The sequence below is a fragment of the Rousettus aegyptiacus genome, unplaced genomic scaffold (genome assembly GCF_014176215.1).
Source record: "Rousettus aegyptiacus isolate mRouAeg1 unplaced genomic scaffold, mRouAeg1.p scaffold_m13_p_1, whole genome shotgun sequence".
In the NCBI taxonomy this organism is placed as follows: domain Eukaryota; kingdom Metazoa; phylum Chordata; class Mammalia; order Chiroptera; family Pteropodidae; genus Rousettus; species Rousettus aegyptiacus.
The window spans coordinates 25,915,931-25,943,374 of record NW_023416284.1 but is presented as its reverse complement, the minus strand read 5'-3'; the positions used below and the strand labels follow the sequence as shown (position 1 = coordinate 25,943,374).

Sequence of the window (27,444 nt, the reverse complement as noted above, 5' to 3'; positions counted from 1 at the left end):
TCCTTCTTACACTTATGGAAGGGAGCTAACAAATTACTTAGGGGACATATTATATGCTTCCTGATCTATTACAATTAAAATTCTTGTTTTAGTCCCTTATTCCTATAGCAGACCATTGCACACTTCTTGCTACCTTGATCTTCAGAGCTGTTCTCTCAAGGGGACTTCACATCATCCTGGCAACAGTGGAAACTTCCACTCCCTCCTAATATGTGTCTTTTAGTTTGAAGTATTTTGGAGTTTCTCAGATGAGAGGCATGGGAAGGGGAGATAGGATGCAAATGGTGAGCACTAAGTAGGGCAAAATGAGGATCTCATGTAGGAAATGAGAAATCTGCTGAGCTGAAGAAAAGGAAAGTCCTGTGACTATAAATACCTGAACAATTTCCTGGGTGGCTGGTAAACTGATTCTGAAGAAAATTCCGAAAGTTTCCAGAAACTCTGGAATGATTGCAAAAGTGAAAGCAGCATGAAGCCCCCTAAAATAACTTGGAAAGTGTTAAAGAAAAAAGATATTCAATGACACTTATTAAAGATGGCAAGGCAGACCTTATTCAGTACTATCATAAGAGATACAGGGACCGCTACAATGAGATTTTAATAGAGAAAATATTGAGCTCAATTCCAAATACAGCATGGACAAGTGGGGATTTATAGCCAAGGAGCAGGGTGAGGGTCAGTGGATGGAAAATTAATAAGAGGAAACACCAGGAGAAAGAGGGGAGGTGGGGTTCTGGCTAAATCTACCTAACAGGATTCTTGCTGAAGATAGGCCAGGATGATAAGCCATCAGCTGAAGGGTGGTGAGGATGAGTAGTAATTCATCAGATATCAAGGGTGGGAATTCTGGTTAAAATGCTTCAGCAGGGTTCCTACGAGAAACTAAATTTTACAAGGAAGTGCACAGATGGGCCTAGGACTAAAGTTTGGTCAAAGAATATGTGTCAGTAGACAAGATATAATTTATATCCTTAAGTTCTAGTATGCTGGTTCAAAAAAGCACTACCATTCATTTACAATCGCTACTCAACAATTACTCTTCAAAAATGGTTAATGAAAGAAAAACAATGCAATGTAGTTGTAACAGAGTTTAAACTTAAAGGTAAGTTTAAGCGTAAAGGCTTAATTTATGAATTTAGGTTCAAGCTGTTTTAGCATCACCCAAGAAAAGTCATAAAGATTTTTTGACATTATCAAGAAATACTGTGGACAGCAATAAAAACTTTAAATAATGGATGGGTCATCCTTTAAGGAAATATATGGAACTTACAAACTGTCACATTTCACAGCAAAGCTGCTAAGCAGAAAAATTTGCTCTTTTCACCTTAGTTAATGCTGTTCGTGCTGTCACATATAGAAAATTCCAGGCACCCCTAGGAGCTAAACTTGTATTAACTTCTTACAAAAAAACCCCCACAAAAATCAGACCCAAAAACTAGCTCCACGAAGGTTGCAAGATATCATGACACCCTACTTATTTAAATCAAATACAGACACGTCAGTTAAATAATACTTGAACTGGGCTTACATCTTATGTAGATACACCAATGAAAAAGAACAGAAATGTTTGAGTGCAAATGTTTTAATTACATACTTATTTAAATACTTCTTTTCCTCAACTGAATGCTTATTGCACTAAAGAATACAATTGCTTTTTCCCTCTCAATTGGTATCTTGTTAAATTTTTTGTTTTGGTGTTTACATACATAGGAAAATATCTTTATAAGAAGTTTCATAATTAAAGAGGAGACACTTATTCAATAACACTGCCATGCTCATTAAAAGTGCCAGCAAATGGGATAAAATATAACTGAAATTCATACTAGATACCAAAACATGTTTTTTTCACTTGCATGTTATTAGAAGGAAAATGGTGATATTTACTGCAGAAACTTAATATAATTTAGTATAATGTATAAACATTTTAAATTCACTTAAATAATTATTTAATATTATAAAAATAAAGATATGGTAAATTTAGTTTTCACTGATTCCTTAATTTATGCTTTCTTTCCAAGCTCTATGCTCTATTATTTATAATTCAATGTTTTCTGTGATCTTTTCTATAGAACCTTTATTATCACTTCCAGAACATGATTGGCATTGATTACCTTTTAATGAGAATCGACATTTCCAAATTCACTCAAATTCATGGATTTTGCCTTACCATGAATTCTCTATTTAATAAGATTTATTCAATATCTAAGGCTTTCTCATATTTCATAAATGAATATTATGTGTGAATTTTCTGATGTACAATAAGATTTGACTTCTGTGAAAATGCTTTCCCACATTTGTTACATTCATAAGGCTTTTCTCCTGTATGAGTGATCTGATGTCTAAGGAGATGAGACTTCTTGATAAAGGCTTTGCCACATTCAATACATCCATAAGGTTTCTCTCCTGTGTGAATCCTTTGATGCGTAACAAGCACAGATGTGTTGCCGAAGGCTTTGCCACATACGATACATTGGTACGGTTTCTCTCCAGTATGAAACCTAGAATGTTTGTAAAGGGATGAACTGTACTTGAAGGTTTTCCCACATTCTTTACATTCAAATGAGTTCTCCAGTGTATGAGATTTCACATGTTGAGTAAAGGAGGAATTCCAAGTGAACGATTTCCCACACTGACTACATTCGTAAGGTTTCTCTCCAGTGTGAAGTCTCTGGTGGACCACGAGCTGTGCTTTATGCATAAAAGCTTTTCCACAATCATTGCACACAAAGGGTCTCTCTCCACTATGAACCTTCTGATGATTTGCAAGGTGTGCCTTCCTGCTATAGGCTTTACCACACTCATTGCATTCAAAGTGTTTTTTTCTTGTATGATTTTTTTCATGTCTAATAAAATGAAACTTCTTTTTGGAGGCTTTCCCACATTCCTTGCATTCATAAGGGTTTTCTCCAGTATACAATCTGTTATAATTAAGTAAGTCTAAAGTGGGTTGCAAACTCTTTCCATATGATTTGCATTTATATGATCTTTTTCTTGTAGGATTAAGACTTGTGCTCATATTATAACCATGGAGTCTCTCCATAGTCAGAATTTTATTGAATGTAAACAAAATTGAATTCAAAAAATTGTCTTTGCTTTCCTGGTGCTTCTCTGATGCATCATCAATATGCGGGCACTCGGTTTCTAAAAAGGAATACAATATAACATTCCTAGTTAATATTTTCCATCAACAATTACAGAAAGAAATATATATGACTTCAAATCTAATCTCTCATTTTGAAACAAATCCTATATTTGTGTTGCTCCTGAGCTTTAAGAATAAAACTCTAAAGAGGAAATGGGAGCAGATGAATGTCAAGAAGAGATAGCTTAACTTGTGACTTCTGGGAAGACAGTAAAATAGGCACAAGGTATAGTGAGTAGGATACAAGGGAAGTCAAAGGATGCTCAACAAGGGTGCATGGTTAGTTCACAGAATGGATGGTGCCCACTGTGGAGATCTGATGAATTGATAGGGTAACCAGAGGAACAAGAGACAAGCAAGTTAAGGGAAAATATCAGAGGAAAAAATCAATTTAAAGGAGGCAGATCAGAGTCCTCACTGCCTAAGTTCGAGGTTACTTTGTTAAGATAGCTCCCTATTACCCTTATTCATCTCTCCTTCTCCTCTTAACCACCTGATGCAATGTCAGTTCCCTTCAGGAACATTCTTTTATCTCCAGTCCTCTAACCTCATCCAAACCACAGTTGAGACGGATGTATCTGTAGATAGGGCTGCAACTCTGCTATAGCTGGGCATCATTCTTACATGTACTTTCTTGTAACCCAGGAACACAAATGTCCAATAAGCCAATCAAGGGCAAGTCATCCTCAGCCCAGGCATAGATTCTTTCTGCTTGTTATCATTTTTATTCTGGCTGGATTTCTATATATGACAACTATCTGTCATGTTTTTATTTGACAAATACTGTTTTTACATCCTCTTTCAATCTGCCTAACAAACTAACCCCCAGAAAGCTGCCTTGCTCCTAAAGTCACACTTTTTCATGTCTATCCTCAAAAATCATATAAATCCCAAACCCACTGCTCCATTAAAAAAAAAAGACGAAGAAGAAGTAGAAGAAGAAAATAGGAATAGGGGATTATAATTCCCTGCTTATGAGTTTCCTTCCATGTGAAGTGTTAGCAAAACACCCTTAGCCTCCTGCTCCATTCCTTATCTTTCTCTGTGGAGCTGGACTGAGTAGTAGGCTATAGACATTAGTACATACTTCTTTATAGAGTGTAAGTATGGGAATTGGATTTCTGTCTTCTTTCTTCTCTGCTATAACCAATGGGAAGCAGCACCCTGTGCTACCTCAACCAATAATAACTAACTGAAAAATACAGGGTAATCAGCCTGGTGAACAAACTATGCAGTATAATGAATCTACTCGTAGTAACTAAGCATGAATTCTTTTAGTTGTCAACAACTACCTTCCATTCCAAGGATTCTAGACTCAAATAAATAATCTTTTGCTCATGTTCCTTCCCCACCGTAACCTGCCCTCCCTACTTCCCTCTCATCCTATCTAGTACTTAGATATATATAGGAAGGAGCCATTGTCCCATGATCTCAAAAAATGACTCCTCTGATCCTTTCTCTCTCTCTCTCTCTCTTTCTTTCTTTCTTTATTTTAGGCAAGGCAACCCTTGGTTGACCTCACAGAATGTCAGCTTACAATCCCTTACTTTTTATTTTTTTATAAGTCTACACCACCTGGTCTTCCTTGGTGATCTCCGCTCCAAGTACTAACCAGGCCCGACCCTGCTTAGCTTCTGAGATCAGATGGGATCAGGCTTGTTCAGGGTGGCATGGCTGTACACTTATCCTTGCATACTTTAAACTTTAAGCTCCATTTTCTTTGAACTTTTAAGGTAGTCACTGCTGCTGCCTAAACCATGCATTTTGACAATTAACTAGAACAAAACTGTAGTGTTATTGTGCACTGAACAAACATTCCACACTTGCCAAGTTTTAGAATATTTTATATGGCTATGTTGCTTTTCAATTAAAATTTACAAACCTGGAAAAAAATAATGTTTTTTTTTTTTTTTTGCTTTCATTGACAACTTTTCAGAAAACAATAAAAAGCCTTGTTGAATAAAGAATAAGAAACATCCCCATAATGCCTGAATTTACAAATGAATGAAATGTTCACTAAATGCCTATTATGTGCTCAGCAATGGTGTAAAGGAAAAAATGATATAGGTCTTTCTCCTCGGGGCATTATTATGAGAAAACCACAGGGTTTTAAAAAAAATCAAGACAGTATATGTCAAGTTTTTATGATAGAGCCATACTAGAGTTGGGATGGGACTCCAAAGGAAGGAGAAGGTAATGCATACTGGAATTATCATAAGAGAAGAGAAATAAGAATTTAGATTTAGCAGCATGCTGGTTTTAGTTAGGTGGAGCCTAGCAGGATCAAAGGACTGATGCAGAGAAGAAAACTGTATATAGAGGATGCTAAAGAACTCAACTGCCATGGAATAGAGAAAAGATGGATAATTCTGGCTAATTCTGGGATCACATTACAGAGGGCTTTAAAAGCCATTTAAATATCACAATACAGGTTATACAGGAATAACATGCCTATTTGTCAGGAGAGTGACAGGAAAAATGAAATAATTTCGATAAATCTTGCAGGAACATCTCAGATAAATTAGAAAATAGAACAGAATTTGCAATATAGGAATGCAAACAGCACAGATGCCATATTAGGAGTTAAAGTCCATTTGGTTTACATCATTAGGTGTTGGGGTCCCAGGGAATCTAAGTACACTTAATTGGCATCATAATCATTTGAAATATGTTTCTTTTATGGTCTCTGTGGAAAAGGAAGATTTTATTTTGAATCAGTCTTGGATAAACTAATAGTTGAAATCATAAGCAATAAGTCACAACAGTACTTCAGGAGGAACTCTTAAGAGAAAAAACCAACCTGCTTACCACAGTGACTTTGAGACTGCAGAGCAGCAGACCAGTCATTGTTCTTTACTGTAATATAAAGATAATGGTGAAGGTTGAAGAATATTGGTTGCTATAAAAAAACAGAGACTATAAAGCCAGATAGGGTGACATTAAGGGAATGGAAAGTTGGTGAGGCAAAGATGCTAAAGATGACATAAAACAAATAATTTTAGTTTTTAGAGTGATGAAGTTTCTGAGAGAGTTACTGTGGAAAAAAGGTAAGAAGATGTAAAGAGAAGACAAGAAGCAAAAGGTAAATAAAGAGTAAAAAAGGGTAAGGGCATATTAGCAAGGAACCAACTTGAATAAAGTTGGAGGATAATTTCCAGTAGAAAACTGACACTACCAATTGAAACAAAAAGATGCACTAAAAGGTAGCTACCCCAAGTTAGCACTGAGACTAAAGATAAGCAAGGTGAGGTGCATAGGTGGGATACATGATGTAAGAAAAGGAATGAGTTTTTTAAAAGGAAAATCATTAGAAAGCATAATGTAACAAAGTTTTTAAATAAAAACAACTAACATGCTACACACTTACTATCTGCCAACTATTTAAAGGGTTTTGCATGTATTGACTCAAATAATCTAAGCTAAGAATTTCAATCTGAGCTAAGAATTAATATTATCCCTATTTTATAAAGTTGTGCTACAAACTAATTAGGTTAGACAGCGATTGGTGGAGGAAGACTTCGAATCCACACAACCTGAATACATTATAAAGAAAAGATCTGCGATCCTGTTTAGGAAGGAAAGAGAATGAAGATTTTAGAAATTAAGAGTACAAAGCAAGGACCTAGAAGAAGCGGCAGTGCGAGAAGCCACAGCAGAGAAGAGACAGACATTCCTTTACACCAGAGTTGAGCAAAGAGGAACAGCAGCTATGTGGGGACACTGAAAGTGAAGGTGTCATTTGGGGATCTGATGATGTTATGTCAAGTATACCTAGTCACTTCCAAAGGAGTGTAGCGTTTAAGAGATGCTTCCTGCAAAGTATCTCTAAGGTGCCTGTCCCTCACTGACTGACTGGGATCTCAACTCCCAAGGCTCCCATCTACCCAGTTTCTCTCACTCACCTGGACAGTTCCAATGTAGGTTCTCTCCCTCCACCATCTGTGGTTCTTGCCCTTGCTTGAAGATCACTTTTGTTTTGGTAACTGGACCTCCTGTTCATGGGAAACAACACAGAACTGGAAACAGGTGCTAGGGACAAATAACTATCTCACAACTCACGTCTGCCTCCTTGAGTCTCAACGCCTGTAAAGGATGACAAGCAGTCTTTAGAACAGAAAGACCCTTCTCCTCCGTTTGGGAGGCAGAAGCATAAACAGACTATCTGACCCCCAAAAGGGATTAAGAATCTTTGATCACTAAAATTCAGGGACAAACTTACTAAAACTTCAGAATGTTCACAGCTTTCATGGGTCTTCAGGAAGGGCAATATTAACACATTCTGAGTTACACTGAAAAGTTACCACCCACTGTCCTTACCCACTGAGATGAGGTTTCTAAAGTTCTCCAACATCACATCCCAATACAAGGTTCTCTGATCACAGTCAAGCAGCTGCCACTCCTCTGGGGTGAAGTCCAGAGCCACATCCTGGAATGTCACTGATCCCTGCAACAGCACATCGATCTTCAAACTAAAATGTGCATTATTTAAAGACTCACAAGAAAATCAGCCTCTTATGGTCATATTATGTTCATTGCTGGGTTTTCATAATGTTACGCATGATAACTACTGTATCTTTGATTCGGAGGTATATTTCGTGATAGAAACAAAAATCAAATAAAAATATTCAACTAGTACCAGCAATTCAATGGGGAAAAGTATAGTCTTTTTAACAAATGGTGTTGGGACAAGTGGATAGCCACTTGCAAAAGAATGAAGTTGAACTTGCCTCCCACACACACCTCACATCATACACAAAAATGAGCCTAAAAATGGGTCAGAGACCTAAATGTAAGAGCTAACATTATAAAATTATTAGAAGAAAACATAGGAGTAAATCTTGTGACCTTGGATTAGGCAGCGGTTTCTTAGATGTGACAGAAAAAGTTTAAGTGACAAAAGAAAAAATAGAAAAAGTGGAAATCATCAAAATTAAAAATCTTGTGCTTCGAAGGACCACCAAGAAAATGAAACAACAACACAGAGAATGGGAGGAAATACTTGCAAATCATAAATCTGACAAGAGATTTGTAAGAATATAAAAATAATTCTTATAACTCAACAATAAAGAGACAATCTAATTTAAAAATAGGCAAAGGATTTGAACAGACATTTTTCCAAAGACATATATAGTCCATAAGCTTATGAAGATGCTCAACATCACTAGTCATTAGCAAAGTGCAAATCAAAATCACAATGAGATATCACTTCACACCCTCGAAGATGGTTAAAATTAAAGACAGACAATGACAAGTGTTAGCAAGGACATGGAGAATCTGGAACTCTTGTACATTGCTGGAGGGATTGTAAAATTGTTCAGCAGCTATGGAAAACAGTTTGGCAGTTCCTCAAAATGTTAAACATAGAGTTACCATATGACCCAACAATTTCTCATAGATATATACCCAAGAGAATTGAAAGAATGCCCACACAAAAACCTGTATACACTTTTTCACAGCAGGATCATTAATGATGGCCAAAAAGTGAAATCAATATGGTTATCCATCAACTGATGAATGGATAAACATGCTTCTGTATATCCATATGATGCAATATTGCTCAGCAATAAAAAGGAACCTACAACATAGTTAAAACATTGAGCTGGATGAAAGAAGCCAGTCACAAAAGATCAGATCGTACAGTTCCACAGAAATGGGGAGTGACTGCTAACAGGTGTGGGGTTTCTTTTAAGGATAATGAAAATGTTCTTAAATTAAGACAGTAGTGATGGTTTCACAATTCCATGAATATAGCAAAACTACTGAATTGTATGTACTTTAAACAGGTTAATTTGTAATATGCAAATTATATCTCAATCAAATTATTTTAAAATATTTTTATGTTCTTCATTTGTTCACTCATAAAATATTTAATGAAGACTGACCAAATACTGTACTAGTGATGCAAAAAAATAAAATTAACACTGCCCTCAGAGATCCTACAGTTTATTAGACACTACAAAGTAAACATATAAGTGCAATAAGATATTACAGGGGCTGTAAGGTTAACATACCAGACTCACGTAAGCATAATAAAATAGGAAGATGTGGATCTTTTAATATGATAAAATATATCCTCCCAACCACAAAACCAAAATCATGTTTAATTAACTTAAACTGAAATTTTAAAAAGGGATGTGGCTACATGTCTATCACAAAGAGACAGTTAAGACCACATAGAGCAGAGGTCAGCAAACCACAACTCAAGGGCTGACTTCCTGTTTTTGTAAATAAAATATTGCTGGAATGTAGTTAAACCCATTAATTTACTTCAGCTACAAGAGCAGAGTTGTATAGTTGCTACAGAGGCTGTATGGCCTTCGAGCCTAAGATATTTACCATTTGACCCCTTTAAAAAGTGAAAAAAACTAGGTAGGTTTTATCCCAGGAAATCACAGATAGTTCATTATTGGAAACGTATTAGAAATTCTCTATAAACTGTATTAGAGAAATGAAAATATATGATTTTATTGACAGGTATTAAAAAAAGGATATGAGAAAAAAGTTCCAGTTTATGAAAACAATCTTCACGAGTTAAAAATCCTTAACCTGATTAAAAACAAAAACAAAAAACAACTATCTACCAGAATACAAGAGGAAACAGTGAAACACTGGAAGCATTTCCATTAAAAATGGAACAAAAAGATTTTTGCTAGCAATTACATTCAAAATTATAGTTACTAGAAGTCCAGGCCATTGCAGTAAGACAAGAAAAAAATGGAGACATACGTGTTGCACAGTAAGGGACAAACTCCATTTGAAGAGTATATGATTGTCTAACTAGAAAAATCTAAGGATCAACCAAAAACCTCTTGGACTTAATAAGAGTTCTGTAAGTTGACATACAGTCATGTGCTGCATAATAATGTTTCAGTCAATGACTGACCACATAGACAATGGTGATCCCATAAGATTATAATGGAGCTGAAAAATTCCCATCACATAGTGATGTCGTAGCTGTCGTAAGGTCATAGTGCAACACATTATTCTTGTGTCTGTGGTAATGCTGGTGTAAACAAACCTATTGTGCTACCAGTCATACAAGTTTAGCACATACAGTTATTATGTACAGTATATGCTATTTAATAATAATGAACTATCATTAAAAGTAATAAACTACTTTTTAATCATTATTTTATTTCTTTACATTTATTAGGGTAACATTGGTTAATACAGTTATATAATTTTGGGTGTACATTATAATTTGATATCTATATATTCTATTGTGTGATTACCACTCAGAGTCCAGTTTCCTTCAGCTACCATATATTTGATCCCCTTTATCCACTTCATTCTCCCCCTACCTCCCTATATTTGACTCCCTTTACTCCATCTACCTTTTCCTTCTTCCCTCACCCCCTATCCTCTGGTAATCACTAGTTCATTGTCCATGTCCCTGAGTCTCTGTTTGTCCTGATCATTTGTTGCTTTTAGGTTTATATCCCACATATAAATGATATCATGTGATTTTCAATTTTTTTAGTCTGGCTTATTTCACTTAGCATGATTATCTCGAGGTCCATCTATGTTGTCACAAATGGCAGTATTTCATCTCTTCTTATGGCTGGGTAATATTCCATTGTATATATGTGCCACAGCTTCTTTAGCCAATCATCTATCATAGGACGCTTTGGTTGCTTCCATGTCCTGGCCACTGTGAATAATGCTGCTATGAACATTGGTGTGCAAATATCTTTTCGGATATAGGTTTTCAAGTCTTTGGGGGATTGCTGGATCATATGGTAGATCAATTCTTAGTTTTTTGAGGAACCTCCATACTGTTTTCCATAGTGGCTGTACCAATTTGCAGTCCCACCAGCAGTGTATGGGGGTTCCTTTTTCTCTGCATCCTCTCCAACATTTGTTATTACTTGTCCTGTTGATTATAGCTATTCTAACATGTGTGAGATGGTATCTCATTGTGGTTTTGATTTGCATTTCCCTAATAGCTAGCGATGTTGAGCATCTTTTCATATATATGTCAGCCATTTGTGTGTCCAACAGTGTCTGTTCGGGTCCTCTGCCCATTTTTTGATTGGATCATTTGTCTTTTTTGTTGTTATTAAGCCATATGAGTTGTTAATATATTTTGGACATTAGGCCCTTATCAGTGGCATTGCTTGCAAATATACTTTCTCATTTGGATGGTTGTCTCTTTACCTTGTTGACGACTTTTTTTTTTTTTTTTTTTTTGCTGAGCAGAAGCTTTTTAGTTTGATGTAGTCCTATTCATTTATTTTTACTTTTACTTACCCAGTCTTTGAGGTCAAATTCATAAAATCCTCTTTAAGTCCAAGGTCCTTGAGTTTAGTTAATCACTATTTTAGAGTGTACTCTTTCTGCTTATTAAAAAAAAAATCTCATTTCCTGTATCTCCTGTGAATCATTTTCTCTTGTGCTTGGTTTACTCTTGTGTTGTTTTATATAGTAACATGCTGTACAGACTTGTTCCCTAGAAGCAACAAGCTATACCATCTAGCCTAGGTGTGTAGTAGGCTATACTATCCAGGTTTGTGTAAGTATACTCTATGATGTTCACACAATGACGAAAATACCTAATGATGCATTTCTCAATCGTAAAGCGGTGCATGACTATAAAGTCAAATTGATTAATCCATAATTTTCTATATACGATAACCAATAAAACATAATAAAGATCCATACCATTCTTGATAGCAACTTTAACAACATGTAAGAATAAATGTTACCAAAAAAAGTACAAGAATTACAATAAAACTATAAAACTGTAATGAAGAAAAAGTAAATAGAGGGCTCATTATTGAAAAGTTATTCTCTCCGAATTAATCCAAAAATGTAATTCAATCAATCACAATAAAATACCTAACACACACTCTTTTATGGACCTTGACAACCTTATTCTAAAATGCACATGGAAGAGACAATCTTCAGGAATAGCTGGAGACCCTCGAAAAGGTACAAAGTTTACTTATGGATCCAGATGAATATTAAAAGGGCTATGTACCTGGACTTACAAATTGAGTTCACTGGTACTCTAGGGAACACTATTAGAAAGTCATAAGAAATCTGTTGTTATAAAACATAACATCACAGGATTCTTGCTGTGAATGTTATTTTTAACATTATATGTATGAAAATCCATTATAAGATATTTTTTTCAGAGAACTGTGCCAAGAAAAACTTTACTTATCTGGGGAACATTTTTGCTTTATCCTCCTCACAATATCAAACCTTTAACTGGTTGGCTATCCATTTTCTATGATCGCCAGAAAGACGAGGTACACATATGCAGCTCAAATCTATTCCAACTATATGCAGATCCTGTGACCTGAATATCAACTAATCAATTTTCTAAATTTCCTTTTGGACCTAATCTATTCAAATCTACATTTCCCTGATAATACATTTCCTTTTTATATGGATTTTGAGAGATTTAAATGACTAAGTAAATGGATGCCTTACCTGGAAGCTGATCATTTTCTGCAACTCTTGCACAGAGATCTATGAAAGTAGAAATGGGAAATAGAAAGACATGAAAAATCAGGACTGCAATGTAGAACCCTGTTCTATCAAAACAGAAGCGACCCAGACTCTTGCCTCAGAGAATGCCACCTAGTGGGAGAATGATGTTTCTAGCAAGTCAGAAAAGCCCCTATTTTATAAGCGCCAATCTCTTCTTGTGATTGTTCTGAATGTAAAGATGTTGTACAGAAATGTATCCTCATAATAAATGAGTTAAAAGACTAACTAAAAGCCTGGTCTCTGAAGCTCAGTATCTCTGGAAGTTATTCCTTCCTGTGATTCTCTGGTCCCTGCTCTGAAGCTGGAGTAAAAGATCTCAAATTAGGCTGGACTTTCTTGAGAAGGTTGGATCTGGAGACCAGGAAACTTTTTTTTTTTTTTTTTAACTTGGAGACCGGTTTAGACTCCAAATCAATCAGTCAATCTCAATCTCTCTCCCTCTTTTAACTCATCATCTCGTATGAGTGCAGTCAACCAACACTGCTGGAACCCTAGAAAAGCTACAATGTGCAAGAGGGACTCACAGATTTAAGCTTTATTATAGAGTCTTAACTGGAAGATCTGCAGAGTCACCTAGAGATCCTTTTAAAAATGCCGACAAATTGAAATTTACTCAGTATTCATTGTTCAGATATTTCAAAAGGATAACAACCAACTCATCGGTTTTTGCAGGGGGCTATTTTGCAAAAAAGAATGAAATTTGTAGAAAATTTATCTGAATCTGAATCTCAGCTCTTCCACTTCATAAGCTGTGTCTCTGCCCAAGTAACTTCTCTCGGCTTCAATTAATCATATGCAAAATGAAGATAACTTACTTCTTATGATTGTTGTGAAAATACTTTAGGAAAACAGCATAGCAGTTTCTCTAAAAATGCTTTCTTCCTAGATTCCTTGAAATGTTTTAACTATTTCCTGTTGCAGGCTCTGATAGGACCAACGGTGCTGTTGTAACCAGGAAAGGTACAGTTTGATGCACAGACTCCTACACAGTGACCTTTACCAACAAGAGCAGGAATGCAAACTGAGCCTTTCCCAGCCCCACCTGGGATCTAGGAACCTACGGAGTGACAGTTGGAGCCCTCGCTTGCTTTCTCTGAACTACTTCAAAATTGGACAAGGTCCACTCATCCAGACACAAAATCACCGCACGTGCAAGTTAACTTTTATCTTCAATTGGGTAAACTAATAAACCTGCTCTTGTCTTTCTCCCTGCCCTTCCCTTACAGCCCCAAGTCCCGCAGAGTCATACCGATCAGCCTTTCACAGCCACGCTCCCAGCTCCGGCCCTAAACCCTAATTCAGTTTATAGACATCTCCCAGAGACTCGAGGAGCAACACCCACTCGCAAGCGGGGATGGTTCGAGGATTACGGAACATTGGCTACCACTCCACTGGGCATGTGCGGAAGTAACTGCTCACATAGAGTTCCCAGGCTTCCCCGCGGTGCAGGCTGCCCATCGGAGACTACATTTCCCATAAGGCCGATGGAGCCCGTTTCCGGAAGGCGTCAGAGGCTTCTGCGTCTTTTGTTGGAGATTCCTGGGGTGGTATCTCTCAGAGCCATAGTCATTTTTAAAATTCAGGTGTACGTGTCATTTTCGTTTAAAAAGACATTAGAATTTTTAAATACTGGAAACTCTAAATCAGCAGTATACTAAGAGACTAATTTACCCCTTCTCAGTTTAGTTTCTGTTAACAATGCAGTAGCTTAAATCAGGGAGATGACGAGGACCCAACAAAGACCGAGAAGGAATAATCCGTGAGGTAGATGGAAAAGTAGAATTTAAATCTTGTCCAAGTAGAATGTTCTGACCTGTTACTTGTATTTAATTAGTCCCAAGTAAGTGACCTTCATCGTGGCAATCACCTACTAGGCTCCAGGCGTCCCTAGAACCTCGCACAGGACTTGGATCTCATAATTAAAGACACCGGAGGAAGAATACAGACGTTGCACACGAACACTTTATTACTCACAGTCCGAGTTCAGCTTAAGAGTGGGGCCCCGTGGTTCTCCTCGGCGTCGGCTGCAGCCTCAAGTAGGTCTCATGACACGTCGTCTCACGTCGGTCAGCGTTGGAGAATGTGCTGCTACCTTCTCGGCCCCACTCTATGCCATTTCTTGGATACACCCTTCTTATATTGTCCATCACACGCGAGCATTGCATGTTATGAGCAAGATAGCGAGCGAGCAACCTAAATATTTTCTCATGCTTACACTCTTAGTAAATATTGATATCAGCGGGCAGTCTACTTACCTGTCTCGCACAGTCAATGCACACAGTTAAGTAAATATTTCGATTTACACAGTTAAGTATATATTTTGGTTCGCACAGTTAAGTAAATATTTTGTTTCACACAGTTAAGTAAATATTTGGGTTTACACAGTTAAGTATTTTGTTTCACACAGTTAATATTTTGTTTCAAGTAGGGAGCGATCCACTGTGTAAAATGCTGCTCATGGGTCAAATAGGATGAGAACCAAGAATTGACCATTGAATTTAGCAATGTAGAAGTTGTCGAAACATGCCATTTTGGCAAAGTGGTGGAAGTTTGATAATATCTGATAAGAGTTTGATAAGAGTGGGATGAAAGCATAGAAGAGGAAGTAAAGAAAGTAAGTACAGATAGTAATTTTAAGAAGTTTTGCTTTTTAGGGTGTGCAGAAAAATAAAGGTGTCTTTGCATGGATTATGGGTCCAGAATTTTTTTTAAATGCAAGAAATTACCGTATTTTGTATTCTAATAAAAATGATAACATAGAGAGGGGGAAATTGACAATAGAGGAGACAAAACAGTTGGAAGAAAATCCTTGAAGAGAGAAAGGATGAAATCCAGTACACAATCAGAAGGGTCAGTTGGAAGAATATGGACAATTCACCTATTGAAATAAATGGGAGGCACAGTTCATAGATACAGATGCACACAGGCAGGCAGATTTGATAGTGGGCAAATGAGGACATCCTCTTCTGAATCCTTCTATTTTCTCAGTGAAATAGGAAGCTGAAAGTGAAAATAAAGAGAAGGTATTAGAAGTCTTGGGAAATAATACTACTATATTACAGTGATTCTAACACACTTTTTCGTATGTCAACAACTGTGAAATTGCTATCTTACAAATGATAGCGTGCTATAGTTTAATTGGCAGTATTTCTTCTTGCTTAATAGTATGTAAAATAATGATGCATCTTATAATCAATGACATCTGAGATTCTAATGCTGTTTAAGAATGTGAAACAGTGAATAAAGAAAAAGTAGTAACTATTGCCTGGCAGCATTGAGCCCACTTGATATTAGTTGCCATTGACTTTCCTGGCATTCCCAGTGTCATAAAGACATATTTTTATAGCTCATCTTTAAAAAAATCCTTTCTTGTACTATAGCCCACTTGATCATTGTACCATTTCCTAGCTTTCCTTCATAGAAAATTTTCTCTAAAAAGTTCCTTCTTGTGGCTGCCTACATTTTCTCACCTCTAACTCAGTCCACTCTAATTTGGTTTCTTGATCCTATTCTCCTGAAACTGCTCTGGTCAAATTACCAGTGAAATTTCAGTTGCAAAATGAAATGGGCTCTGTCCTCAACATATTTTTCATCCAGAGCATTCGACAAAATTGGAATAAAATCTTCCTTGTGAGGTTTCCAGAAAATCTCATAAAAACTAGTTTATCCCACCTAACCAAGACTGTTTTTCTATTTCCTTTACTGAATCCCCTTCCAATGTTCCACATCCAAATGTTGGAATACTCAAGGGTTTGGCCTTGAGCCATTTTTTTTTTTTTGCAGTTTTTTTCTTTCTGCAGTTTTTCACTAAAAGATTCATTCGGTCCCATGGCTTTAAATACCGCTTATATGACAGACAAATCTTTATCTCTAGCCCTCACCTCTCCCCTGAACTTCAGACCCCTAATTCCTTATGCCCACCTGAAATCTCCCCTTGAGTATCTAAAAGCCACCTCCAACTTCACCAGGTATATAGTGTCAGAAGTGAGTTGAATTGTAGGACACCAAACTGTTGTCAGAGACTCACTTGGTGGTGGAGAAAAGAAACACACATTAGAATTGCTGTGAGTGGAATCTTCGTTTTGTTCATGACATTAATTCCAAAGTCTGACACATAATAGGTGCTAAATAAATACTTGTTAATAATGAATAAATGTAAGTCCGTCTATAGTTTTATCTCCATAAATGCATTATGGAACTTGTCTGGCTCATCATTTGAATCTAAAGATCAATTTGGAGAAAACTGATAACAGTATTGAGTTTTTCAATCCATGAGCATGGTATATCTCATTTATTTAGGTCTGCTTTCTCTCAGAGATGTTTTCTAGTTTTTAGTGTAAGATTTACATATTTTTTGTCAGATTTATCCCTAAGTATTTCACATTTTGATGTTATAAATTATTTTTTAAATTTCCACTTGTTTACTGCAATTAAGTAGAAATACAATTTAGTTTTGAATATTGATCTGACATATACTATGACATAGATGAAACTTTTAAGACATTATGCTAAGTGAAATAAGCCAAACACAAAAGGACAAATATTGTATGATTCCACTTATATGAGATACAGTAGTCAAATACATAGAGACTGAAAGTAGAATAGTGGTTGTCAGGGGCTGGACGCAGGAAGGAATGGGGAATTAGTGAATGGATACACAGTTTCAGTTGGGGAAGTTGAAAAAGTTCTGTACGTGGATGATGGAGATGGATGGAGATGGTTACACAACAATGTGAATGTACTTAATGTCATTGAATCGTACACTTATAAATGATTAAAATGGTAAATTTTGTTACATACTTTACCACAATAAAAAAAAATGTTTTAAGATGTTGAAAATTGAGGGAAAAAGAGAAATTAGGGGCAGACATACAGGAATTCTCATTCCAAAATTTTATACAAGATTTTTAAGGTTGTACAATCCCATGCCTTGCTTATCTATCTTCCATCTCCTCCCACTTTCCTTCATCCTAGTACCTAAATTTAATAAACTTCTTTACTTCTTGAAGCCACCATGTTCTATATCTGCCAGGCTGTTGTATATACCTTTCTCTGCCTGCAAAACTATTGCTTAAACTCTTTCAACCCAGCTAACTCACTCTGTTCAGGTCTCAGCAGCCTTCACTTCTATCAGAAAGCTTCCCTGACCTCAAAAGTCCAGTGTAGACTTCCTTTTGTGAATCTCTAGTATCTTGTATCACCCAAACAAATTCGTCACATGGGTCTGTCATTGCCTTTTTACTTGTCTATATTCTTTGCTAGACTATATAAAGCATGAGGACCAGAACTGAATGTCTTGACTGGGTCCTCTCAAATCTGCTCCCTTTGTGCCTACCACAGGATGCCCAGAATGATGAGGTAAACTTCCAAGAATCTCATGGCCTTGATTATCTGTCTCCTGCAAGCCTTCAATAGATTTGCAAGTATCAAATTCTGAAAGTTGACCCTTTCAATCTGATGTTTTTTTCCCTAGAACATGCAAGGCGGAGAAACAATTGTCCAGATTCCATCTAAAAAATCATGTTACCAGATTTTTTTAAATTATGAGCCTTAACCTAGAACTGTCAGTTCTAGCACATTTTGGTACCAGGATAGAGTTGTGGGAACCAATTAAGGACTAGTCATGTTCATCTCTTCCTCTTTCTCCCAAGGGTTTAGGGTCCTTGGCAAGGCAAAAATTATCAGCGCTGTTTCTGAAAATCTCAATGGAGCAGATTGTAAACTGTCACTCAATATCCATTCTACCCTTTCTTGCAGTTCATAGAATCTCCAGTTTTTGTCTGGGTAATGCTTTCCTAGAAAAAAAAATTACATATCCCAGCCTCCCTTGTAGCTAACTATGAGCAAGTGACCAAGTTTGGGCTAGTGGGATGGAAGTGGAAGCAGTGATGCCAATTTAGGAGTGTCCTTAAAATGTCCTTTTCCTATTTCAGCTCTATACTGAATATGTAATGAGTGACTGGAGGTTGGCCAGCCATTCTGGACTATGAAGTACGAAGATACATGTTGATATTAAGAGAAATAAGAGAGAAGGAACTTGGGCTCCTGACACCACAGGGTGCCACATCATACCTAGACTAACTACATTTAGGGTTCTTTTTCATAAGAAATAAATTTCTATTTTGTTTAACTACTATTATTTTGGCAATTTCTATTATGAACAATTGAACCTAATCCCAATTAAGGTATTTTCCCATTCTCTGGCCAAGAAGGCAAGTTAAAAAAAAAAAAAAATGAAGAAATAGCTTCATTGTGATGTCTCTTTTTTACCCACTCATCTAAGAAGTCCATAATTTGGGGTTCAGACACCTTAGGCAGAATTTACAAGGGAGAGATGAAATTATTTTTCATGTGAAGGCTGCAAATCAGGGAAGTATTTGTTGTAGAAAACATCATCAGTGATTCTGAGGTGATCCAAACTACAGATGCCTCAACTATTTTGTAAGAAACCATAAAGTGATAATCAAAAGATGTTAACTTAAAATAAGGATTTCAGAGCTCAGGGAGTTACTGATTTACCTAATTCCTGAGTTCTGACAGGGTAACTGTCTGAAACCAATGGATTTTCTCATTTTCCTCTTCTTAAAGTTTCTAGTATAAGATGATGCCACAGAACCCCGATCAAGTTATTTTCTTGAAGACTATTATGGTAACACTATCCTATAAGGCCCACTTTACTATGCCCTCAATTTGATTTCCAACTTCCTAGGACCTAGAAAAACATGCAGTGCATGAGGCTTAGCAACAGAAAGAAAAATTTACTGCAGTCAGACATATCTAGGCAGGAGTCTACCACTTTTAAACTGTGAGATCCTGGGTAAATTTTATTATCCTGTAAGCCTCATTTCCCTCATCAAGGATAATAATGGATATACATAGATTTAATCATAAAAGTGCTTAGCACAGTGCCTGGTACATAACATTCACTCAGTAACTGGGAAGTTATCATAAAATTCTCAATGTCCATAAGAAAAGCATATGTTAACTCAGAAGGCCTCTAGAGGTAACCTATTCTATCTTACAACTGTCCAGGTTTTACCAGTTCATGTATAACATGGAGTCACATTAACAATATTCAAGTTCTGCTGGCTCTTGGCCTTCCAGTTAATATAGAAACTCCACCCCACCAACTCCTCTTCCCTTCCATCTTTCTCTGCTGATTCTCCAGTAGTCTCCATAAACATGTCTTTATTTTCCAGATGACTGATGTCCATATCATTCTTTCCTCTGGCCTCTTGGGTGATGTCTACAGATAAGGGCTCCATTGCCTTCTAAGATGCACTGAGATTCCTCTCTATTATCTTTACACTTTACTCAAAATGTTTTTTTTGTTTCTCCCTTTATAAAAATGGTATCATACCTTATATAACCTATTGGGACTTTTCACTTACTGTTGTGCAGCTACACTGTTGCATGTCACTGTAGCTCACTTGTTTTGGCTGCTGTACCACATCATCCAGTCTTCTGATGATAGGCGTCTGGATAGTTTTTAGGTTTAGGTTTCACTATTGTGAAAGTGCTATAAGTATCTTCTTATTCATATTTCCTATTGCATTTGTATAACAATTTCTCTTAGCATATGCCTACGAGTGGTAATGCTGGATTGTACACTGTAAATGTTACTTCATGTATTATATTTTTTATATCTGATATTTTCATTGTTTATAACTGCCTGTTCCTGCTTCATTTTCCCTTTTTCTTTAAGCATATTTATTATGCTAAAATTTCTTGTTTTGCTTGTTCCATTAATTCTACTTCAGAAATATGTTTATGCATATATTTAAAGGCCTGGAATAGCATACACACATTTATAGTGGTCTTCTTTGGAAGACTGAGATTATGGGGGAAAAAAATCAGTTCAACCAAACTGGACAGTGTTTCATTTTATTATGCAAAATGTAGAAAACCTTGATTGAGGAAAAATAGGAAAGGGACCTAACAGAAACCGAAGAATTTTCTTAGGAAAGCAGTGACTGCTGATGTAAAATCTCGATGGAGCAGAGATTGTAAGCTGTCACTCAATATCCATTCTACCTTTTCTTGCGGTTCATACTCCAGCTATGCTTGGTGACCTATGGCAAAACTCCAGGTACAGTATAAACCCCGATCTCTCCCACTCACCCCTAACCCTTGGTCCTGAATTTGAAGAGTTAGCCATTGAGGAACTATAAAAAGAACCAAAATAGGAACATTTTCCATGAAAGTGAAGATCAGAGACTGGTCCTCTTTCATTCTGTTGAGTACATCAGGAGCAGGAAGGATCAGTTTCTGAAGGTGTACCTTCTGTTCATCTGGCTTTTTTGGCTTGGGGCTAAAGCATGGAACTGTGCACCCCACCACCCTTCCTCCACTCACAGATATCTGCATAGTTGCATGTCCGGCATTTCCATGCTTCCTCCACATCAACCCCAAGAGGCTCTCGTTGGCCCATCCAGTAGGCCATATAGTGCTGCACTTTGCTTTTCAGCTCCTTCTCTTCATAGGCCACGATCTCTGTACCCAGCACAGTGGTAGTCTCTTGGTGAATATACTCAATTTTCATAATATCGACAACTGGGAGGTCAGACAGTGTTAGAGACAAAAAGACCAGCTCCATAAGGTCACCCAAGGACTTCACAGAGAAGCCTCCCTTCCGGGCATGCCTTAGCACAGAAGGTCCCAGTGGCTTTTCTGGACACAATTTTACATGGTGGATTAGGCTAGCAGTGGTCACATTACCTTGTACCATGGCATCAAAGATATATTTGTATAGGCTGACTTGAAAACAGTCTTTTTTTTTCTGGGCTTCCAAAGGGAGCACAGGGCGTCTGCGTGTCTTGAGTTCAACGAGTTCCAGTTCCCCCTTGGCTGTATAGTGCAGCTCATCAATTACTCCAACAAGAAGCACACCTTCCATTTCTCCAAACACTGGAAACTCTCTAATGCACCCTTCTGATTGCAGAGTAGGAATCATTGATAATATGTTCAGAAACTTAATTGCCCAAGCATCTTCTTTAGTGTTGACGGGGATAGTCACAAGATCATGAACTTCTAGTTCTCTGGCTAGGTGGATGCTGGCACCAGTATCCAAAACAGCTGCTTTCTCGGGTGCCAAGAAACCAGGAAATTCCTTTCCATATACCATTTGCTTTTCACACCAGTTCTGAGTGGACAGGTCAGTGACATACAAATATTTAAGGTGGAATCGCTCCATGGGTGATAAGATATCCAATTCTCTTTTCCACTTTGGTAAGCATGTGACGTTGCCATCCTTTTCGGGGAGTTTAGAAGAGGGGCCAGGCTTACTAAGTAAAGCACTTGACTCTTTGAAATCTTCTAGATCCAGAAACTCCGAGTCACTCAGGTCTGAGAACCCCGAGGCTTCTGCTAACACCGTCTCCTCTTCCCCAGTCTCTGCCATGGCACAGCTCTGGGCTGGGTTAAGCCCTGCATATCATGTTAAAGAAATGCATTATCCAAAAAAATTTCTAAAGAACACTTTCAAATTCCAATGAGGTAAAACAAATCATGACTATTGCATGTGATTTTAAGTAAATCACCTTCCTTAACCTCAATTTCATTTAAAAGATTTGAGATTTGCCTTTCCACTTCAAACTTCTACTGACTTGGGACATTATTTTATTATTTTATGTGAATATAGATCTTTGTAAATGTTTGACAATTTACCATGGGCCACTTCTACAATTATTCTGATACAAAGTCCTTGACTAGGAAAATAAATCACAACTACAAACTGTTCCTGGAGAAAAATCAGCTCTACAATGACTTTTTAAATGTTGTTCTCAAGAACAAAGTATGGTGAAATTTAAAAACTAACTATAGATAAAAACAAACATACACTCAAAATCAAAGAGAATGAGATAATGAGAGAGGTTGTTCACAGTGACAGGTGGAAATCAGTTGCTTTTTATACTTGAGATATATTAAGGAAGTGGCAAAGAAAAAAAGCTCTTGGTGGATTTTACTTTACCCCTTCTGACTTAATCCTCCTAACATTGTAAAAACTGGTGTTTCCTTCCGCAAGACATTAGCTTATGATGGAAAGCATGTCAATAAGAAGTATTAAGATATCACTATATTTGCTATAAAAAATAATATCTATTATGCAGTTATTGTGTACTAGGCATCGAGACAAGTTCTTCACATCCAATATCTTACTGCTTTATTGTGAGACAGGTACTTTTTTAAAATTTTCACTATGAAAAATTTCACACATACAGAGAAATAAAAAGAACAATGAACACCCATATATACACCATTCAGATAAACAACTGTTGATATGTTGCTGTATTTGCTTCTTTCACATGCCTTTTTTTTTTTATTTTTTTTTTTTTTGGCTGAACAATTTTAAAGTAAATTAGAGACATCATAACACTTCAAATATAAATGTTTTGGCATATATTTCCAAATAAGCACATTCTCCTACATTAACTACAATGCTATTGTCATATCTTACAAAAATAATAATTCCTTAATACTCTTGTCTGTATTCAAATTTCTCCAACTGCCCTAAAATGTCTTGGGTAGCTTTTTTTAAAAACCAGGAAACAAGGCCCACACATTGTATTTGACTTGTTTTGTCTCTCAAATATATTTAATCTTAAGAAACTAGGCAAAGTATCTTGTGATACTCTTTTTAAGTCTTCCTCCTAACCTGACACATCTAACACTGCATAGAGAGAAAACGAAACAAAATAAGATATGACCAGTTGACTAGTATTTGACTTTGGGTGCTAGGAAGACAATATGACAAAGAATTTAAGCAGATCGAGGGAACTATGAGCCCCCTTTCCTCCTTGCTATTCTAATAAGCAATGAATAAGCTGAATGTACCAACTTAAAAGCTTAAGAAATGATGCTTTGAAATGGTATACTTCAACAGTAATAAAACACAGAAACTGCACATTTGTACAAGTGTCTTAAATTGTACATGTCCCTTAAATGATGATAGTTTCAAAATGAGTAATGTTATTTGGACTATGAAGTCCCTGAAGGTTGGTGAGAAAGTCCCTGAAAGTTAGTGAGAAAGTCCCAAGAAACTAAAGTTAAAGTAGCAATGAACATGATGTGTACTTTGTAGGTTTCCTTTCCCTGTGGGGGAAGGGCACTAAATTCAAATCAATTGATCTTGAAAATATTTTATTTCACATATCTAGACCTGGGCTATTCAGTATGTAGCCACCGACTACAAGTAGCTAAACTTAATTAACATACATAAAATTTAAAACTCATTTTTTCAGTTGCATTAAGCACATTTCAAGCGCTCAGTAGCTACATGTGGCTAGTGGGTACCACATTATAAGGCACAGATACAGAGCACTTCCTTTATCACAGAAAGCTCTATTGGACAGTAGTGATTTAGATTATTCATGTATATTAATTCCCTAAAGAAAGAGGAAATTCTTGAAAGGTATGGACTTTCCAATTGTTTTATATACAACGTTGAGAACAGAGCAGTCCTAAACAAGAAAGTGAAATGTTTTGTTGAGAAGACACAAAGAGGGGCAGAAGCATTCTCTGCAGACTTACTCATCTCGAAAAAGAAAGCAATACACTGGGGATGTGTTTCTTGGACTTCCCTATGCAGAAAAAAAATCCCAGTGAGAGCATGATGCAGTGCATTATGTGCCAAAATGCAGTTTGGATTATCTGATGCAAGATGATTTTACACAGTACATTGATCAACATTTTTAGATATATCTTAGAATAAATGTAAAGCTAGTAGAGTATTCATGAAATGTATAATTTCATAGATAATGTTTCTTGGAGGACAAGTTTGATTTTTAAATAACTGTAAGTAAAAATTAAAAATATGAGAACAACAATAGAGGTACTATATATGTAAGGCAAAAATCATTTGGTAGTAAGTGAATGAAATGTTTAGGAAACACCAGCATAGTGTTAAGAGTCTTGGGGACCTACAGATACGGATTCTGGATCTGATCCTTACTAGATCAGCAGTATTTAGTAGTATGCTACTTTCCTTAGGAGCACTCTACTACAAGTGTTTAGTTTTCTTGGGGTTTACATCTTTAGAGTATTCCTTCCAACTGTACTCAGTTATTCAAATGACTGCATGATAAAACAGTATGTATGTATGTATATATACACACATATATACACACATACATACACACACATACATACACACACACACACACACATACTCAACAGATGTGGATCTTCTTCCCCTTCCCAAGGAAGAGATGAGACTGTATCAATTTCCTTAACAAATGAAATTAAGCCTTAGGAGAGAGGAAAACTACTTACAGGGATTTCGTTGATCTTCGTCCTCACAGGGCAAGGCAGAATGCTGAAATGACAAAGCTAAGGGAGAAGAAAGGAGCTCTGAAAGACAAGGTCTGCTTCGAAGAATCCAGATTATCAACTCTGAATCTTGCTGTGGTAGAACGGGGACTTTTGGTCCTTTCTCACCTGACCACTCCCTCACATTGTGGCGTTTCCTTCTCTCTGATCCACGCCACACAGACTGTTGCTCACCTGAGGTCCTAGGTAACGTTTGCCTCTCTCCAGGAACAAATCCTCCATGAATTCATTTCCCCTGTACCCTGGATGCAGTTACTTGATCCAGTCCCTGCTCCCTGTAAGCAAAAGGATCAAAAATAACCAAGGTCCCCCAGGACTTCTGCGTTCAGTTCTCTCTTCCAGGCCTGAGCTCAGTTCTGAAGCTCAGAGAGAGACTTCAGGTCAGACTGAGGCTTTTATTCTTTGATGGGGTCCTGCTGCTTGTGTAACTGCCAGTGCTGTCACCCTCAACACCCTGACTTCTTCAGAGCAGCCCAGACTTACGGGCTCTGAAAACACATGCATTTTGCAAACGTTTCCACCGGACCCACACCACTGTCTTCCCGGGAGTTCCACGCATGCCCTAAAGTTTACTGAGCGCTTCCTACAATGGGAGCCGAGAATGACAGCAAGCGGTTGTAGGCCTCCGGAAGGGGTCCCAGCTCATCGCAGGGTCTTCTGGGGGCGAAAGGTCGAGAACCCACAGGAGCCTGGTCTGCCTGGGAACCTCTGCCACATGGGGAGGGGTGTGTGTGGCGAGGGAGGAGAATGAGGCAACCGCGGGGACAGACCCCTAGGTTCCAAAACACAGCCCCTCAGTCCGCCACCCCCATTCGCCGGTCTTCTCCTAACCTCAGATACTTCTGCGAACTCCCAACTCCACCTGGCTCCGCCACGACCTCGGAAATGCTCCAGTACGCTAACCCAGACCAGCGTGAGCAGGTCGAGAAGTAGCCCTTTCCTTCCCCGCCACAAACAAAGGCACAAAAAACCAGGCCCAGAATCCCCAGCGGCTGCCCAAGGACCGCCCCATCCCAGAGGCCTCAGCGGCACCGCCTAGGCCTGGAGCGGCTGCAGCTCTGCTGGAGCCAACACGCTGCCCCGCAGGGGAGCGTCTTCACGCCGGGTCTACCTCTGGAGAGGCCCTTCCTGTGCGCAGCTGGCTGTGCGTGTGATTTAATTCCGGACAGAACTGCGCTATCATTTGACTTTGAAGCGGGGGCGGGGACGTCTTCCAGCTACTGCCAATCCCGTATCTAGGGAAGGTCCGGGCACCTGCTCTCTGCCCGTTAAGTGTTGCGTCTTTGCTTTGCCACCCTTGGATTTTGTAGTCCCCTCTTTGCACCTCGCACCAGCTTTCCCAGTCGAGAGAACAACCACGAACTCTCTTCAAAGATGCTGTCGCTCGTCTCATAAATGTTTTTATTTATTTATTTACATTTTAATTGACCTTTTTTATTGAGAAATGTGACAATGCATTTTGAAATATGAAATGAAGGCATGAATAATAATTATTGGACATGTTTTGCCACATCCAGCAAGTGATAAATCTTGCCACGTCCAGCGTGGCTCTGGAAAATAATCCTGAGTAGGAACGGTGGGAGATTGAGGAAAGGAGGAAGACAGCTGAGATCTGGAGGCGCATTATCCACTGATGATGGAGTAGAGAGCGATTTTATTTTTGCAAGTTGCTTTTATACTAGAGCATACATTTGCTGGCTAAAATAAAATTAGCCCCACTCAACTTACACATCCTACTATAATTATTTGCATTTCCGTAGATTATCTCCACCCTACACACCCTGCTGTAATCATTTGCATTTCAGCACCGCAGCACCGCAATGTTCTCCAATCAGTTCCTACTTCCCCATTCTTCGGATTTGTAGAGGTGAGGCAACCCTTGGTTGGCCTCACAGATTGCAAGGACCTTGTCAGCTTGCAACCGGCTCTCCACATGTTATCATTAAAGCAAAAACAGAATAGTGTCAGGCCCTTCCCAAGCACATTCCCATGCCTCCTTCCTGAGGAAACCACTAGCTTGACTTTTACGAGTCACTTCTTTGCTTTTCTTTACAGTTTTATCACATATTTGGAAACTTTATTTCTGACAAAGATGACATTGCATAGCAATGGAGAAAAGATGGTCTTTTCAATGAACGTTCTGTGACAGTAGGGTAATCTTATTTTAAAAATATGAGACCTCTATCTGACTTCATCCCAAAAATAATTCCAGAAGGATTAAAGACCTAAATGTGAAAAACTAAACTATAAAGCATTTAGAACATTAAATGGCAAAGTACCTTTTGGGCTTCATTTTAGGGAAAAATTCTTAAATAAAAATATCAAAAATGTTAAACTACAAAGATTATTTTGGGTCAGTTGAGGGAAATTTAAATGTGACTTGTGTATTGGTAATAGTATCAATCAATTATAATATCTCGAGTGTGATAATGATCTTGTGGTTGTGTAGGAAAACGTCCTTGCTCTTGGAAATATTA

General features: G+C 37.6%; 2 protein-coding genes and 1 pseudogene across 7 annotated transcripts; all 3 read right to left on the bottom strand.

Annotated features, from left to right (window-relative positions):
- Nucleotides 1–1,566: 1,566 nt before the first annotated feature.
- On the bottom strand, nt 1,567–24,965 carry ZNF684 (zinc finger protein 684). Of its 3 annotated transcripts, XM_036232457.1 has the most exons (7): nt 16,562–20,380; nt 13,890–15,640; nt 12,581–12,619; nt 7,460–7,586; nt 7,045–7,134; nt 5,951–5,998; nt 1,567–3,141 (listed from the first exon to the last, which is right to left on the bottom strand). In XM_036232457.1, the coding sequence occupies exons 3-7, from the start codon at nt 12,593–12,595 to the stop codon at nt 2,234–2,236; spliced, it is 1,188 nt and encodes a 395-aa protein (XP_036088350.1). In that variant the 5' UTR covers nt 12,596–12,619; nt 13,890–15,640; nt 16,562–20,380; the 3' UTR covers nt 1,567–2,233. The 3 variants fall into 3 exon arrangements, with proteins under 3 accessions (XP_036088350.1, XP_015995535.2, XP_036088355.1); XM_016140049.2 differs by lacking the exons at nt 5,951–5,998; nt 16,562–20,380 and adding an exon at nt 24,911–24,965; XM_036232462.1 differs by lacking the exon at nt 7,460–7,586 and having other exon boundaries at nt 15,519–15,640.
- Nucleotides 4,706–4,824, bottom strand: LOC118606868 (annotated as a pseudogene).
- EXO5 (exonuclease 5) lies at nt 20,511–25,242 on the bottom strand. Of its 4 annotated transcripts, none has more exons than XM_016140052.2 (3): nt 25,142–25,242; nt 24,911–24,967; nt 20,511–22,066 (listed from the first exon to the last, which is right to left on the bottom strand). In XM_016140052.2, the coding sequence occupies exon 3, from the start codon at nt 22,038–22,040 to the stop codon at nt 20,952–20,954; it is 1,089 nt and encodes a 362-aa protein (XP_015995538.2). In that variant the 5' UTR covers nt 22,041–22,066; nt 24,911–24,967; nt 25,142–25,242; the 3' UTR covers nt 20,511–20,951. The 4 variants fall into 4 exon arrangements, with proteins under 4 accessions (XP_015995538.2, XP_015995539.2, XP_015995540.2 ...); XM_016140053.2 differs by having other exon boundaries at nt 25,076–25,214; XM_016140054.2 differs by lacking the exon at nt 24,911–24,967.
- Nucleotides 25,243–27,444: the final 2,202 nt, after the last annotated feature.